We start from the raw sequence: 17,701 nt of genomic DNA on the forward strand, positions 1-17,701 counted from the left end.
GCTAAAGCCATCAAAGGGAAAGAGGCAAAAGCTGGAACAGGGTACTTAATTCGATGATCAACTAAGATCACACTGAATGGCAGTGCAGACATGAATGGGCAAATAGCCCACTCCTGTTCCTATTTTGTATGTTTCTTACTTCCATGGCACCATATACTGAAATCTGGGCCAAAAGCCCAAATGGTACAACAACTGAGCAGTGTCTCCATAGATTGACATTTCACAAGTGCATTGTTCATTGGTAAATATACAACTCATGATTCAGTCTACTACGATTGAAAGGCTGCTCACGTGCCATTTCCCAGTTTCTCCCTCTGACAAAAAGCTCACTCACACTGTGGACTCGGCTCCAGTCACACAAAGCCAGATACAGTCAGAGTGTTAATGAACAAGTGGATGCAAAACACAGACTGCTCAGCTCATACTCGTTCACAAAATCCACCCTCTTCTATTTCCAAATGATGGCAGTGGTCAAAACCTTCAGTGCCAGCACCCAGTGAGTAAGCTCCAATGAAAAGACCCAACTATTAAGCTAAATGGCTGTTATTTTACCAGTCATGTCGATTTGAAAGGCCAGGAGTTAACACTCTTGAGTCACTGATAAGACTTATTTAATTTTACTGGGTACCAGACGACAATGAAAAGCTACAACCATTAAAGGCATTTTTTGAGTAACAGACTTACATTTAGCTCTCTCTCTCAATTTCTGACACAGAGCCAGCTCTTTCTCCAACTTTTTCAGCTGTGCTTCCAGGTGCATGATTCTCTGAGTGCTTTGGTCGTGCCAGTCAGCAAAGCGGCCTTTTGCCTCCAGCGCTTCCTGAAAGATGGGCAAGAAAGTCACAAACAGAAAAGTGAATAAGATTACGGTGTTACTTTAGAAACTGATGAAAACCTATAATAATCTTTATCCAGATATCCTAGAGGTTACAGAAACATTAGAGAAATTATGCGGCAGCACACAGAAATATGGAGATGTACAGCACGGTAACAAATCCTTCAGTCCAACTCATTCATGTCAACCAGATACCCTAAAATAATCTAGTCCCGTTTCCCAGCATTTGGTCCACATCCCTCTGAACCCTTCCTATTCATATACCCATCCAGATGCCTTTTAAATGTTGTACCAGCCTCCACCGCTTACTCACACACGCACCACTCTCTGTGTGAAAAGGTTGCTGCTTTTAAATCTTTCCCCTTTAACCTATACCCTCTAGTTTTGTCCCCTACCCTGGGGAAAAGACGTTGGTTATTCACCCTACCCATGCCTCTCATGATTTTATAAACTTCTATAAAAGGTCACCCCCTCAACCTCCAAAGCTCCAGGCAAAATAGCCCTCAGCCTCTCCCTATAGCTCAAACTCTGGCAATATCATTGTAAATCCTTTCTGCACCCTTTCAGTTTCAAATCTTTCCTACAGTGGGGAGACCAGAATTGCACAATATTCCAAAAACGACCTAAACAAATGTCTTGCACAGCTACAACATGACCTCCCAACTCCTACATTCAATGGAATAGCTAACAAAAGCAAACATATGAAACACTTTCCTTGCTATGCTGTCTACCTGTGATACCACTTTCAACGAACTGTAAATCTGCACTACGTCCTTGGATCAAATCTTGAAGGCTGCTGTCTTGCCAGGTCATTTCTGTATCTCCTTCCCACCTCACTTTCATCTGATCCCTTGAACAATTTGTTGGGAACATAGGACAATTACACAAACGAGGACTTGAATTTAGGAGGTGGTGATTGGATTAATGTTTCATAACACCAAAGAGGAACAGATAGAAGAGAAAGTATTTACACTGCCTGGAAAGCCTAGGAATACAGTACATAGTTTAAAAATCAGAGCCAGTCCTTTCAGGAGTGACCTTAAACAACATTCCTACTGCAAAGGGAGCAGGACTTTGGAACTCTCTACAATGATGTTTGGTGAACTTTTAATTTTCAACCGGAGATCGACGGATTTTCATAAACCATAGCAAATGAGGGCAAAGATAGATTAAAGTCACAGATCTACCTCCCTGGTGAGCAAGTGAATGAATAAATGAGCTTTATTGTCACACATATGCAACGATTACAGTGAAAAGTTTATACGTCACCACTTACAGCACAATCTTCGGTTCAAAGGTACTCAGGTACAGCTTCTTTAGTTACAAGATCTTACAAAAGATCTTGTAACTAAAGAAGACATAAAATGACCAGCATTGCAGAAATAAAAGTCTAGAACAGCGGCCTTCCAGCCCATACCACGCTGGCACCTAGCCTCCAGTCCACAATAGATCCCTGGCTCCTGACTGTGCCAAGCTTCACCTTGAGGATCATGAGGTTCGAAGATTGCTTCAGACCGCCAGATGGGCCAAGGATGCCACAGCAGGAGGCTGCTACACCAGGCAGGGAGGCCACCAAGGATGGCAGAGACCTATGGAAGTGATCTCGGGATAAAAGGATAAGCCACTTAAGACTGAGACGAGGAGAGGTCTCTTCACACAGAAGATGGTGAATCTTTGCAATTCTTTACCTCAGAGCTGTGGAACTCAATCAATCATGAAACATGCTCAAGACAGAAATCGACAGAATTCCGGAGACCGGCTACAAGGAATATCGGGATAGTGGCGTTGAAGTAGGTGAACAGCTACAATTTAAAGTGAATGGTGAAGCAGGTTTGACAGGCTGCGTAGCCTACTCTGGCTCCCATGTTACTCTGGATGGTGTAATTGATTCCAGGGCTTATTTGGTATATCCAGATCCCACATTCCAATAGCAGGAAACATGAGAAATTAGATAAGTTGGAATTACCATTGAAAAGGCAGGTTTCTTAAACTATAGTAAGATCCGCAGTAAACATCACCTGGAGACTTTTCTGCAGAGTGTCCCCTTTTCTTTGGTAAGTCGCTAGTTCCTTTTCTGCACAGTGAAAGTTAGCTTTGACCTCCTCCAACTCTCTGTCCACCTGCTGTCTCTGTGCTGCCATCTGTCAGAAAAGAAGCAACATTCACTCACATGCTGACAAACGTAGAACCACCTAGCCGATAATATTTAACCAAAATCAGGACATCTACAAGAGTTGAGAAGCCTCAAGCACTTTCATCCAGATGATTTATCAACAAATTAAAATGAAAGCAGCAAACATTTATCTCGGAGATCTTGCTTCCTCTTAATGGACAGAACTCAGGTGATACAAGGGGGACAAAAACAGGTGGCTGGCAGATTTCATAAAAATGAAGCCTCGGTTGGGATGGAGAGGCTGATCCAGTTCCAGACAAAGCTGTGCTCTCCATTAAACGCCATTGAAGGATCACAGAAACCGTACAACAAAGAAACAGGTTACGTGAGTAATCTGGCCTATGCTGGTTCTTATAGTGTGCAACAGCCTCCCCTTGATGTCACCTCTTAACATTTAGTTGCTTTCTCTCGCCAACAAGCCCCTGTCTCAGCAGCTGCTATTCAACATTCCACGCGCTTGGAGGAGTCCAAATCGAATTACCCAAGAAACATGATACCACCCAGGACAAAGTGGCCCACTTGATTAGAACCCAAACCACCACCTTCAACACTCACTTCCTCCATCACAAACGCACTGTCACCAGTGTGTACCAGCGACAAAGTGCACTGCATCAACTCACCCTTCAATAGCATCTCCTGAACCCGTGACCCTGACCACCTAGAAGGACAAGGGCAGCAGATCCATGGGAACACAAACATTTGCACATTTCCCTCCATCCCAACTCAGAAATATATTGGCAGCTCACTCAGTGCCATTGGATCAAGTCCCTGGACATCCTTCCGAGCAGCACAGTCGGTGGGAGACCAACATTCCAAAGACAACTGTGGTTCCTTCCAAAAGGAAAGTGACCACCATCTTCTGGACAATAAATGCTGGCCTAGCATGTGAAATCTACATCCCACAAATTAATTTTAAAAACATTCCCTCACATCCATCTATGCTGTCTGTCTCAACTACTATGCATTATGGCAAGTTCCACAAACTTATCACTGTCTGGATAAAGTTTTCTCTGATGGACGCAACAGAATTTCTTGCCCACCCTCTTCTCAAACCCAGCAAAAGATACAATCACAAGTAAAGCAACCACCTTGATGGAAGTTCCTTCTGTTGATGAAGCTTCCACTTTAAAAGACAGGTTTGATTATAATTATAAAAAAAAAGTGACCCCAATAGTCAATGAAATTCCTTCTTTAACCCATTCAAGAATCAAGCTGGTCTGGAATGAAGGTGACGACCATATACAGAGGAACCTCGATTATCCATATATCAATTATTCAAATATCGGATTAGCCGAAGGAGATCTCGAGGTACCGATAGAAACATTACACCAAAGAGCTGTTTCAATCCTGATCGCGTCTTTTGTTTACGGTGAGTAAAAACGATCTCGGCTCACTGAAATGCTACAGAAAACAGTCCTGGATTTCGATGGGGGCCCAGACACCATCTCCAAATGACTGACCTCCCACCCACTCTCCCTCTCCCCACACTTTCCCTAGAGTTCTACATAGGGGTGAACTCTAAACCGCACTTCCCCAGATAAGCTCTTTAACATTGCCCTATACAGGGCAGAGGTAGAACTTTTCAAAAAGTTGCAGTAAAAAGTTGTGTCTCTCTGTGCATGTGCGTGCATGCACGTACTATTTGGAGACTTACCCCACAAAGGCAGCAGCAGTCTTACTATTGGTGCCCACTCTGTCTGCCCCGGCAGCAGGGGCGCACAAGGGTTGGACAGTGGTGGTGGTGGTTGGGGGGGGGGGGGGGTGGAGAAAGGAGACTCGTGCACGGTATGTTACTGTCCTCTCCTGAACGGGGAGGAAATTTAACAGAAAACTCTGAGTCTCAGAGGAGAGACATTGAATCAATTAACCAAATAATCAATTATCCAAATGAAATAATGTCCGCCCATCTTGTTTGGATAATCAAGGTTCCCCTATAGAGGTTTACAAAATCACGAAGGGTATAGATAGGGTCAATTGTAGCTGCCTTTTCCCTGTGGCAGAAGTGAGTACTGCAGATGCTGGAGATCAGAGTCAAGGTTAGAGTGGTGCTGGAAAAACATAGCAGGTCGGGCAGCATCCGAGGAGTAGGGGAAAAAAAAAAATCGACGTTTCGGGCAAAAGCTCTTCATTATTCCACCTTTTCCCTGTGATGAGGGATTTTGAGGCTGGGAGCATATTGTTAAGGTGAGAGGAGAGATTTTAAAAAAGACTTGGGGGCAATTTTTTTTTAAAAAATCAGAGAGTGGTTTGTGCGTGGAATGAACTTCCTGAGGAAGTGGTGGATGCAGGTATAGTTACGATGTTTAAAATACACATGGATAAGTACATGAATATGGCCAGAAGCAGGCAGGTGGGACTAGTTCAGTTTGTGATTCTGTTCAGCATGGGCTGGCTGGGAAAAAGGATCTGTTTCCGTGCTGAATGACTCTATGGTGTATGTACGCTTTCAATTACATTTGGCTTCTCTTACTTTATCCATTGTAGATTGTAAAGCCAGATGCTCGTTCTTGAGCTTCTGGATCTCCTGGTTTAGTTGGCTTTTCTCTTGCTTGCACTGATGTTCCAGATTACAATATGCACGTTGCTGATCAGACAGCTCCTAACAAGTGGAGAGGAGAAAATTGCACATTCATCAGTTAATATCTCCACAATTAGTGCTGACTAATAGAATAGGTATCGTGTATTGGGCACATTGCACTTTAATCATCTGATAAAGCAAAGTTGCCAATAGCAAATAGACTTCTACACTGGATTACTTATGAAGGTCAACAACACCTCCTCATTGGCCTTACGCTACTGAGCCCATTCTGCCTCAAGAAACCTAAAAACTCAGGCTGGACAGCACGTGGGGCTCCAGAACTGTACTCTACATCTCTGGATTAGAATGGGAAACGAGCCCAGATACCTGCTCCCAACCACCATACAGGAAATAAAGTGTTGTTTAAGATCATCAGGCTTGGCTGTCTTGCACACAATTTAACAGCCCACTTTCCACAGGAGAACCGCCGATGCCTGTGGTACTGGGCCTAGTCCCCAGACCAACCCTATTTAAATCGATTCTCACATCTCATGTGAATTCATAAAGAATGAGGATGTCCAGATATTGGTTCACAAATTTAAAAACTGATATAAATGGATGAAAGGAAAGAGTGTGAGGTGGAGACAATTCCAATGCACAGCAAGAGGGAGTGAGGTGATCGGCAATGAAAGGATGAAAGAAAGTATTTGTGCAGACTACTCTCCACTAATCTATTTATTCTAACCTGCTGGTGTTCTTTCTCTTTGTCCTTAAACTTCTGCTCCATCAGGCGTCGAGCACTTTCTGCATTCTGCCTCTGACAGCTCAGCTCCTCAGCAACCTGCTTCAGTTTCTGCTCTAGAATTGCACACTGGCAAGATAAAATAAAAAATGAATCACCAACTTCATTCTCCAATATGTCAGCCATTTAAGATAGTTAAAAAAAAAACATTTTCTGTAGTCAGTGCAAGAGAAATGTTTGTCATGGATAAGGAATACCCTTTCAATAAGGCACCATGACAAAAAAGAGAGGTTCCTTGACACCATCCTCATCAAACACTCCCAGGGCAGGTACAGCACGAGGTTAGAAACAGTAAAGCTCCCTCTACTCTTATAAAACTGAAAGTAAAGCCCCATCCACACTGTTCCCATGAAACATTCCCAGAACATATACAGGACCGGGGCTGACAGAGTAAAGTTCCTTTTGTATTGTCCTATGAAACATTCCAACTGAATAAGCTATGTGCAGACGAGGACTCTCTATACTTTTCAAAATTAAAGCAACACAATCCAACTTAAGGTGTGTCCACTAATGTGGAGAAAACGCTCATCCCATGGAGCGTAAACTAGTGCAGGCAACGGAGACGGAAGCCCAGAATTTAACCCTTTTCATCAGCCATTCAGTCTAACCCACTGCCTTTTATACTGTGCTCTAGCCTCCAATTATAAAGCAGCTCAGTTAAGTATAGCTCAATTCCCAAAGAGAGGTCAAACCTTGTTGTTGTTCTGCTCCTGCTGTATGTTTGCTCTCATTAGGTCATCTCTGCTCTTCACCAAAGCTTGTTCTTTCATCGCCAGCTCTGTTCTGGATTTCTCCAGGTGTGACTGCACTTCCTGCAACTTGTTCAGGTGATTTTTAATCTCTTTCTCTTGGGAGTGAACCCAAACCTCCAGCTCAGACATTGTACTCTGCAGCACTGCAACAAACAGTAGCAACCAAATAAAGCATCATTTTGCACACCACAAAAACAGCAGTTACAATCTACTGAAACTTGCTTTTTTTTTTTTTACATATTAAAAGTTACAAGAACACAAGAGATAGGAGCAGAAATAAACCATTCCGCCCACTGAGCCTGCTCCGCCATTAACACTACGAGGGTTGATCTTGGACTCCACTTTCCTGCCCATTCCTAATATCTCTAGATTCTGGAGATTCTAAAAACTCATTTATCTCAGTCCTAAACATACTGGAAATTTTTATTCCAAAAGAGGATTCTGGAAGCTTTATTTTTCAGAGACACATAACCGTTCGAGCAAAAAAGTTCCCATCTCAATCCTAAGTGAGCGGCCCTTTATCCTGAGACTGTGCCCACACGTACTAGCTTCACCAACCAGTACGAACAACCTCTCGGTGTCTATCCTATCAACCCCCTGCAGAATCGCCAATATTTCAATGAGATCACTTCGCATTCTCTAATCCTCACATTAGTCAAACTCTTATCATAAGACCAGCTTTTAATTCCAGGGACACTGGAATTTTCTCCAATGGAGCAATCCAGCACCAGAGCCCTATGGCAATTTAAGCAAGATCTTTACTCTTCCACTCCAATCAACACATTTACTTCCTAGATCACAACTCACTTAGCCTGTCTATTTCTCTATGCAGCCACTAATAGCTGACATTCCAAGCAGCTTTTGCATGATCGGCGAGCTGAAACACAGTAGCCATAATCTCTTTGGTCAAGGCATTAGTATCGATTATAGAAGGCCGAGGTCCCCAGCAATCATTCCTGAGACACTCCAATGGGCACCTACAAGCTGCCAACTTAAAAAGGGTCAATTTACGCCTACAGTTTTCTGTACCTTAATCAATCCTCTATTCAGGGTAATAGGTTACCCTCAACTCCCTGAGCCTATATTTTGCCAACTGACTTTGTGTGTGATGTCTTATCAAATGCCTGTGGGTATTATCGCCTCTGTATAACCAGCACTCCTTCACTATCACCTTAATATCTTGTTCACACACCCAACTGTTTAAGTACGATTTAACCAGTTTCACTCTTACGTGAATTTACATAGAGTCATAGAGCTGTGAAGCACGGAAACAGACCCTTCAGTCCAACCCATCCAGATATCCTAAATTAATCTAGCCTTATTTGCTGGCATATCCCTCTAAATACTTCCTGTTCATGTACGCATCAAGATGCCTTTTAAATGTTGTCATTGTACCAGCCTCCACCACTTCTTCTGGCAGCTCATTCCACATACAATCTGCCCTCAATGTGAAAAAGTTGCTCCTTCGATCCCTTTTATATCTTTCCCCTCTCACCTTAAACCTATGCCCTGCAGTTTTGGACTCCCCTACCCTGGGAAGATGATCTTGGCTATTCACCCTATCTATGCCCCTCATGATTTTATAAATCTCTATAAGGTCAACACTTGGCCTCCAATGCTCCAGGGAAAACAGCCCCAGCCTATTCAGCTTCTCCCTATAATTCAAACTCTCCAACAACCTCGTAAATCTTTTCGGCACCCTTTCAAGTTTAACAACACCTTTCCGATAGCAGGGAGACCAGGATTGAATGCAGTGTTCCAAAAGCTGCCTAACCAAGTTCTGTAGAGCTGCAACATGACATCCCAATTCCTATACTCAACTCATTGACCAATAAAGTAGAGTGTCCCAAAGCCTTCTTCACTATCCTGTCCACTTGTGACTCATCTCTGCAAAATATCATCTTGGAATTCTCACAAAATTCCACCTTCCAAACCAAGCAATTAGTAATACACAGTTTAAAAAAAAAATCTAGAGAAATGAGAGGCAGCCCTGACAATGCTCTACCCTTTAATGACTAATATTCCCCCCCCCGCCTTTTGCTCAACACTCCCCCACACAAACTAAGAAATCCAACGTCTGCCCCATCACCTCAGCCCCCTTTCTGCCCTCAAGAGTCCCAGCTGCTCCTACCAGGAGGAGCAAAGTTTTCACACATACTACATGTCTTTCTCAGCTGCTCATGATGTGGTCTCCTTGACTTTGGAGAATCTGTGCTAGTTCACCCCACTACCTTATTGAACACCCCCCACTCAGTTTGGAAGTAGTTTGATGCCGACCTTCCACCTGCCTGGCATTTCCATTCTCCTTTCCCAGGTCTCTGTCCCTCAGCCACCCACGTTGTTCCAGTGATGTTTAAAGAAATGCATCTCTATGACTAAGTGAACTCAAGAAGCACAACACCACATCTTTTGGTTAGGCAACTGACAAACCTCTGGACACAGCAATTTCTGATCAAAACCAATGAATCCCACCTGCTCAGACAGCAGGCAGTAATGGCTTTCTGTTACCATTAACATCTTTTTGGATGCATCTTTTGCTTCTTTATTTTGTTCTGTTATTATACCCTTTTGCCTGGCACCGTCATTCCATTATCTGTGCCCACTACACCATTACAGACTTCCCTCTTAAGTTTCCTCTTCTAACCCACCTTGACTCTACACTTGCTTATTGACCTTTTTAAATAAGTTAGCCTTTTCATACTATTTGTTTTCCCCTCTCTCTCAAACAATATAACACGATTTGGTGAGTGGGTATTTTCCAGCATTTCCTGCGGTCATCGCTGGATTATATTTGAATCTGAAGCTTTCCCAGAACACTAATTTCCACAAGTATCAACACGAGAGGTGAGATAACTACGCCTTTCTTTCCTGTAAATGTCAGGTTGCCAGACTGGCTGAGCAGGAATGTGGCAGAATCTGCAAAATAAAAAGGAGGATAGCAGGAATCTAAACAATATCGCAAAAAAAACACCACAGTATCACGGCACCTTGGTTTTCTTTCCTCAATTCCTGCACTTCAGCATTTGCAGACACCTCAAGAGGACTGAGTTGGCCACTCCCACGCTTCGATCCAAGGGTACTGGATTTGTTGTCATTCTGTTTCTGGCTGCTGGAATTGTAGTACGGAGGGGACCTCGGCTGCTCCCATGGAAATACAGAGGAGGGTGATCCTCGCCCAACAGGACTCTCGGGCACCCGAGTTGGTGTTCCCTCTTGCTGCCACGAAAACGTAGAGGCTCTAATCTGTTGTGGAGCACTTTCCCGGTGACTCTTGTTGCTGCTGAACTGCAACTGTTGAACCTTGGTCAAAGAACATTCAGTGAATGAGCTTGGAAGGCGAGACCGAGTGTATCTCCTCCATCCCCAACCTGAAGGCACTGACTTGAAAAATACGCTAGGCAACAGGAGCTCTGTAATAAATGGTCCCATCACCCATTTTTCACATAATGAAGGAAAGTGGGAATGGAATCTATTAGCGTCTCTCCACAGCCATCACTCAGCAACGACGTCAAGTTAATCATTTGTGTAGTGCAATCTGGCAGGGGTAAAATAAGAAAATCCTGACCAAACAAAATAAAACTGAATTGTCTTTGATAAGAGGTTGAGGCCTTGACAGACACATCTGTGCCTCTTTAGCCACAGGTGTGACCACAGAAGACTAGAGACTAGCCAATGCTATTCCTTTGTTCAACAAGGGCAACAGGGATAATCCAGGAAATTGTAGGTCGGCAAGCCATCGGTGATAGGAAAATAATTGGAGAAGATTCTTAGGGACATGATTTACTTGTATCTGGAGAAGTGAATTATTAGGGGTAGTCCACATGGTTTAATGCAGAGGAAGTCTTGTCTCACAAACATGACTGAGTTTTTTGAGGAAATGACAAAGTGAGGGTAAGGCAGCAGATATTGTCCATATGGATATTACTAAGGCATTTGACAAGGTCCCTCATCTTCAGGGTGACAGGGATAGGGTAAGGGAGCTGGGATGCTCTTTACAGGGTTGGTGTGAACTCAATGGGCCGAATGGCCTGCTTCCAAACTGTACAGATTCTATGTTAAGAGAAAAACGAGTCCCTGTAATTAAAGACAACACTGTAAAAACAATACAATTTCCGGCCCAAGTTATCCCACTCCATCGTATCTCAATTCAGCAGCCCACTCACATAGTCACAAACAAGTGATTCTAATTACATTACTGGATGAGGGAAGAGGCCATAGAGGGGAAGACAGCCAGAGAATCCCAGTGGATTTTTTTCTTCAATTTGCACTGCAGACAAATGAACCACTCTCCTCCAAAGATTAGAAAATCTTAAATTTATTTAAAGCCTCCAGTGCAATATCAGATCCAAGATGCTTCACAGGAGGGAAGGGGGAATTAGAAGATGACTTTCATTTTTGGAGTTGCTCATGCAAGTGGAGGTCATTGGATTTGCAAGCATTTACAGGCTCAGTGGTTAGCACTGCTGCCTCACAGCACCAGAGACCCAGTTTCAATTCAAGCCTCGGGCAACTGTCTGCATGGAGTTTGCACATCCTCCCAGTGTCTGCGTGGGATTTCTTCCGGGTGCTCCGGTTTCCTCCCACAGTCCAAAGATGTGCAGGTTAAGGTGGATTGGTCAGGGGAAATTGTCCTATAGGGTCTAGGGATGTGCAAGTTAGGGTGGATTGGTCATGGGAAATTATCCACAGTGTTTAGGCACACATAGGCGAGGTGCATTAGTCAGGGAAAATGTAGGGTAATGGGTCTGGGTGGGATACCCTTCAGAGGGGCAGTGTGAACTTGTTGGGCAAAGAGCCTATTTCCACAATGTAGGAATTCTAACGTGCATTTCATTAACGCGAATTCACTGTAACATGCCTGACAAACTGGGAACACGGTTTCTAAAGTGAACTTTTAATATGTGTATTGGGTGTAACATGATTACAGCACCAACACTTTTAAGCGCTGTTTCTAAAACGTGATTGTTCTGTAATGCAGGGTTGCACAAGAATGCACCCATCACACTATACAAGAGCTACCTGTATTGCTCATCCCTAACTTCTTTGATAAGCAACTTGACGATGTTAAGAGAACTCTTCAAGGTAAAGAAATGCTGCTTAAGACAACAGAAGTGGGGAAGGTGGTTCCAGAGGGGAGGACCAGAAGACTGGAAACTATTTAAGGAAGGTTGCTCACCCCTGCCAAGTAACATACTTTTTAAGTTTCCCAGTCTCTCCCATTCTTACACTGATATCTCTGTAGGTCTGTGAATTCTCCAATATCTTGTTGGAGAACTGTTAGCATGCCACAAGATCTGCCCACCAATCACCAAGAGGGGTCCCTATGTCCTCATCAGCCCCCACCATCTCCAAAGCTTCAAACTGAAAACAAATCCAAATCCGTGTCCATGTGTGCTGCAACCTCTGACTTTTCAGTACAGGGGAAATAAAATACAGCCCGATGCAAACAGGGGATGAACAAACAACATCTGCTACTTAACACCCTGATCTTATTTGTCAAACTACTCTATATCTGACTGTGCAGTGACGATTCAGTGTCAACCATCCACCAATTCACACCAACCTGCAGTTTCAGAGCTTTCACCTCTGAAACTAGTCGCTTCTTCTCCTCTATCTCCTGGTTATACTTTTCTTGCAGCTCATCCAGTCTTGAACCTAGAAATCAAGGTGCCATAGTAAACATTACTGTTGGTTTTAGCGTTGTGGGAAGCAGTTCACGAAGCCCTCAAAACTGCCACAACCTCGACCACATGGAAGGAGGGGGCAACTGATGCATTGGGAACATAATCAAATTCACACCAGTCCATTATTACTGAGGCAAACATTCCTCGGATTTTCTACTCTTACAGCACTGAGAGAGCACCCTTGCCACACAGGCTTCAGCGCTACAATAGGATTGGCCACCACTTTCACAAGGGCCTGCAAGACCCCACATCTCAAGAGCAAGTAAATAAAATGAATATAAAAGGAAATTACTCCTACACGGTTGATGATGGTATCAGTTAGAATGTGCCCTTTTAATTCCCAGGATACAAATTTTGACAAGGCACAATAGGTTAAGTGCTCCTCTCTCTCTTGCTTAATCATGAAGGTTACATATTTGGCAGACTAAATCGTTGCAAAACATGTTCCCTGCAATTAAAATAAAACCTCATTTTTAAACAGATCCTCGAAGACCAGAGACTGCAAGTCACATTTACACTAAATTCCAGCTCTCTTTCTCAGACAGTAGATGCAAACAGTTTTTTCAGGGGTCAGAGAGCCTGCCATTGCACCTAGGGGGAAGTAGATTAGATTAGATTAGATTCCCTACAGTGTGGAAACAGGCCCTTCGGCCCAACAAGTCCACACCAACCCTCCAAAGAGCAACCCACCCAGACCCATTCCCCTACATTTACCCCTGACTAATCCACCTAACACTACAGACAATTTAGCATGGCCAATTCAACCTGCACATCCCGCAGCACCCGGAGGAAACCCACGCAGACATGGGGAGAACATGCAAACTCCACAGACAGTCCAAGGCAGGAATTGAACCCGGGTCCCTGGCGTTGTGAGGCAGCAGTGCTAGCCATTGAGCCACCGTGCCGCCCTAATGCAAGTCTTATTGTTGTAAAGAAAGCATCTGATTCACCAATAACTGCCACCCTTACCTAATCTGACCTACATGTGACTCCAGACCCATAGTGATGAGTTGGACTCTGAACTGTTGGCCCACTCAGTTATGCCCACACCCCTTAATCTAACATAGCAGCAAATTACTGCAGGTGCTGGAATCTGTAAATATGGGTCCCTCCCAGAAGCCAAATTCAAATCACATCAACATTTAAAAGAAAACTCAAACACATCCAGGGTGGAAGCACCCTCATCATTCGGAATTGTTGCTCTCTCCACAGCTGCCAACCAACCTTCTGGCCCCATTACATTTTCAGTTTTTATCACGATGATATTTTTTCCTGGTCAGATTAACACAATATGCTCCATGATTTTAGAAGGTGTGCAGAAATCAAGCAACTTGTAAACCTACAATAGTGAGTAGGGTAAAGTTTTCTCTTTAGTGTTTTACTGAGATCTGTCTAGATTAATTTTTTTAAAAATATAAAGCATCGATATTAAATTATCCTAGGCTATCCTAGAGCATTAAGACTGCACTATTTTCTAGGTCCATAGATTAAGGGACAAAGGTGGCCTTTAGTAGAACAGTGTGCTCTTCCTGTCAGATGTAGGAGATTAGGGAGAGTTTCCATTTTACTGATGATTATGTCTGCTGGAAGTGCGTTTGGTTGTGAATCCTATCCAATCGCATGGAGCAGGTGGAGCAGTAGTTGAAGGCAATGAGGAATTTACATGAGCCGGGAGTGGGATGTATGGCAGTTTCAGGAAGGGAGGTAAACTGCAGATCCAGTCATGTAAATGGGTTACCTCTAGGAAAAGTAGGAGAGGTAAGCAGGTACTGCAGGAGTCTCCTCCATTATCCCCATCTCAAACAAGTATACTATTTTGGAAAATGTAGGGGGTAATGGACTCTGAGGGGAATGTAGCACTGACAGCCATGTTTCTGGTACCAAGACAGGCTCTATTGTAGTGAGGGTGTGTCAGGTTCCAAGCAATTGATTGTATAGGGGATTGTGATAGGGCACAGACAGATGTTTTTGCAGCCAACAGCAAGACATCAGAATGGCGCATTGATGGTGCTAGGGTCACGGAGATCTTTGGGAGGGTGCAGAATATTCTCAAAAGGGGCGAGTGACTAGCAAGAGGTTGTTGTACATGTTAGTACCAATGACACAAGAAGGGGAAGGGACAAAATTCTGAGGAGAAATTAGGCAGATTAAAAAGTAGGTCCTTGAGGGTAGGAATATCTGGAATACTCCTGGTGTCATGTGCTAGTCAGACTAGCAATAGTATCATAGAGCAGATGAATGGCTGAGGTGCTGGTGTACAGGGACAAGGGCAGGGGGAGCACCCAAAGTGATAACAAGAAAAGAGCTTAGTCCGAGGTTAGTACAGTTGAAAAGATGAGCAAGTCAAAGCAGGCAAGAGAAAGGTAAAGAACGAGGTAAGATTGATATATTAAACTGCATTTATTTCAATGCAAGAGGCCTGACAGGTACAGATGATGAACTCAGGGCATAGTTGGGAACACGGGACTGGGGGAGGGGGGGGGGGGGGGGGGGGGGGGGGGGCAAGAGGGGTCCATTGGAAGGTGGCTAATATGGTGCCATTATTTAAGAAAGGTAGCAACGAAATGCCAGGGAGCGAGAGACATCAGTGGTAGATAAGTTGTGGGAGGGGATTCTGAGGGAAAGGATTTACATGTATTTGGAAAGGCAAGGGCTGATTAGGGATAGTCAACGTGGCATTGTGTGTGGGAAATCATGGCTCACTAACTTGATTTGAGTTTTTTGAAGAAGTGACAAGGACGATGGAAGAAGGCACAGTGGTCAGCTTAAAGACAAACCCAGTAGTGGTTCGTCCGTCTTTGCTGAACTCCCAATCAAGTGAAAGAGAACCGGATATGGGAGAAAGTTAAGTGAGAATTTTCATAAACGAGCTACACCACTTCTCCAAAGAGGAACAAGTAAAATCGGAACGTTGACGGTACAGGAGATGGCCATTCAGCCCACTGTGTCTGTATCGGCTCTTGCAAGAACTACTCAGCCAGTCCCCACTCTCCTGCCTTTTCACTGCCGTCTTGAACACTTCAGATAAATTATCCAATTCCTTTGTGAAAGTTGACACCCCCATCTCTTACCTACGCCTGGCACGTCAAGATCAAAGCAGAAATGTTTAAAGTACTCCCAATCAGGTTTGCTGGTCTTCAGCTATGTAACTCACCCTCATTAGGCCTGCTGAGCGTGGAACACCCAGGATAGATCTTAGTTGGAGTTAGGTGGAGCTGGCATTCTGTTGGTGTTGAGGCCCTTTGACTTCGCTCAAGCTCTGCTTCTAGCCTGAAAGCATTCCATGGTTTTACTTTGTATTAAAAAGTTCTTTTTAAACCCTTAAAATTAGTATTGCCAAGAGATGAAGATGCAAAGGCCCTTGGTGCAAGGATGCACCATCAAGCTTGGAAAGAGTAGTAAAGGGAAGTTAGGAAGGTGATTAGGTTAACACCTAACTTTGGTTTCAGAAGCCTGTAAAGCGTAGCAGTCAGAAGCAGCTGAGAGGAGTGAGCAATCCAACAGTTCCTGCAGTCTTGGCAGTGAAGGAGTTAAGAGTAAGTGACAACACAGAAGTCACAGAAATGTTTGCGCATGAGAAGGGAATAAAAAGCAAATCACCTAAGAGAGCAACAGCACAGAGAGAGAGTGAGAGAGAGTGAGAGAGAGAGAAAGTGTGAGAGAGAGAAAGAGAAATCGCAGATTGGAAAGAGAAAAGATAAACAGAAGCTTTCATCCATGACAAGACATTTTCATATAAATCAACAGCACAATTACAAATGAACATTACAACAGCTGAGCCCCAGATAATGAATCACAAAACATCAGCACATTCCATACCCGCTCACATTAGACTTTGATTCATAGCTCTGTACAAAGGCAGCAGATGTTTACACACCATTTAAAGGCCTAGCAACATTCGCATCACCTGGACTGAAATGTTTCAGCTGTCCTCAATTTCAACATTTTCCCCAACTGATCCAAAGGAATAAACATAGGCAGCGGTGAAAGAAAAGGTAATTGAGACAGTGAAAAGGTTCGAGATTGATAAGCACGAGATACTGGACTGACTGTCTGTACTTAAATGCGGAAATTATGCAGGCACTGGCTGTAAGGTTTTAATCTTCCTTAGATTCGGGGTGGGCCCCTGTGGTGAAGTGTTAGTGCCACTACCTCAGGGCCAGCAGGCTGAGGATCAAGCTCTACCTGCTCCAGCTGTGTGCAAAAGCAAAACTAGTGCAGATGCTGGAAATCAGAAACAAAAGCAGAAGTTGCTGGAAAAATTCAGCAGGTCTGGCAACATTTGTGGAGAGAAATTAAGTGTTAAAATTTCAGGTCCAGTGACCTTTTGTCAGACCAACACGAAGAACAGCAACTAAAAGCCAATCAATTTAACACAGATGGTAAGAAACAACAGCTTGACATGAAATGCAGACAAATGAAGGTTAATTTAGCATAGAATTGTGTTCTATGGAACAAAATAGAAAATTGTGCTCAGTTAACTTGCTGGTTTTTTGAAAGAGGCAATGCCAAAGGCAATGTTATTATTGTGATGTACATGGACTTCCAAATGGCAGTTGATAATGTCATACAACAGACTTGTGGGCAAAAGGTACAAATCGTGAAATAGGGACAATAGCAACATGGATACAAATTAGCTGACTAATACAAACCAAAGAGCAATGGTCAAGTTAATTTTTTTCCAGGCTTGGGAAAGGTTTGAAGAGGATTTCCATAGGGGTCAGTACTGGAGCTCTTGTTTTTTCTGACCTATAATAAATGTCCAATAACCTTAATGTATAAAGGAACATGTCAATATTTGCGAATGAAACAAAACTTGGAGGGATTTGCAAACTGTGAGAAGCAAAATGACATAGACAAACGGAGGAATGGGCAGACAAACAGCAGATGAAGTTCATTGGCGAGAAATGGAAGAACGTGGAGGCAAAGCACAAAAC

General features: G+C 43.6%; 1 protein-coding gene across 2 annotated transcripts in view; it reads right to left on the minus strand.

The window, feature by feature from the left end:
• The window catches only part of LOC122543856 (centromere protein F-like), a 44,931-nt gene that overhangs the window by 16,660 nt on the left and 10,570 nt on the right, over nt 1-17,701 (minus strand). For both annotated transcript variants that reach the window (XM_043682705.1, XM_043682706.1), the window contains 8 exons: nt 15,919-16,034; nt 12,644-12,735; nt 10,068-10,380; nt 7,021-7,223; nt 6,272-6,397; nt 5,479-5,607; nt 2,854-2,976; nt 685-820 (listed from right to left, as the gene is read on the minus strand). In XM_043682705.1, the coding sequence (XP_043538640.1) occupies nt 685-820; nt 2,854-2,976; nt 5,479-5,607; nt 6,272-6,397; nt 7,021-7,223; nt 10,068-10,380; nt 12,644-12,735; nt 15,919-16,034 (1,238 nt within the window). The remainder of the gene's footprint in view (nt 1-684; nt 821-2,853; nt 2,977-5,478; nt 5,608-6,271; nt 6,398-7,020; nt 7,224-10,067; nt 10,381-12,643; nt 12,736-15,918; nt 16,035-17,701) is intronic.

The sequence above is a fragment of the Chiloscyllium plagiosum genome, chromosome 45 (assembly GCF_004010195.1).
Source record: "Chiloscyllium plagiosum isolate BGI_BamShark_2017 chromosome 45, ASM401019v2, whole genome shotgun sequence".
In the NCBI taxonomy this organism is placed as follows: domain Eukaryota; kingdom Metazoa; phylum Chordata; class Chondrichthyes; order Orectolobiformes; family Hemiscylliidae; genus Chiloscyllium; species Chiloscyllium plagiosum.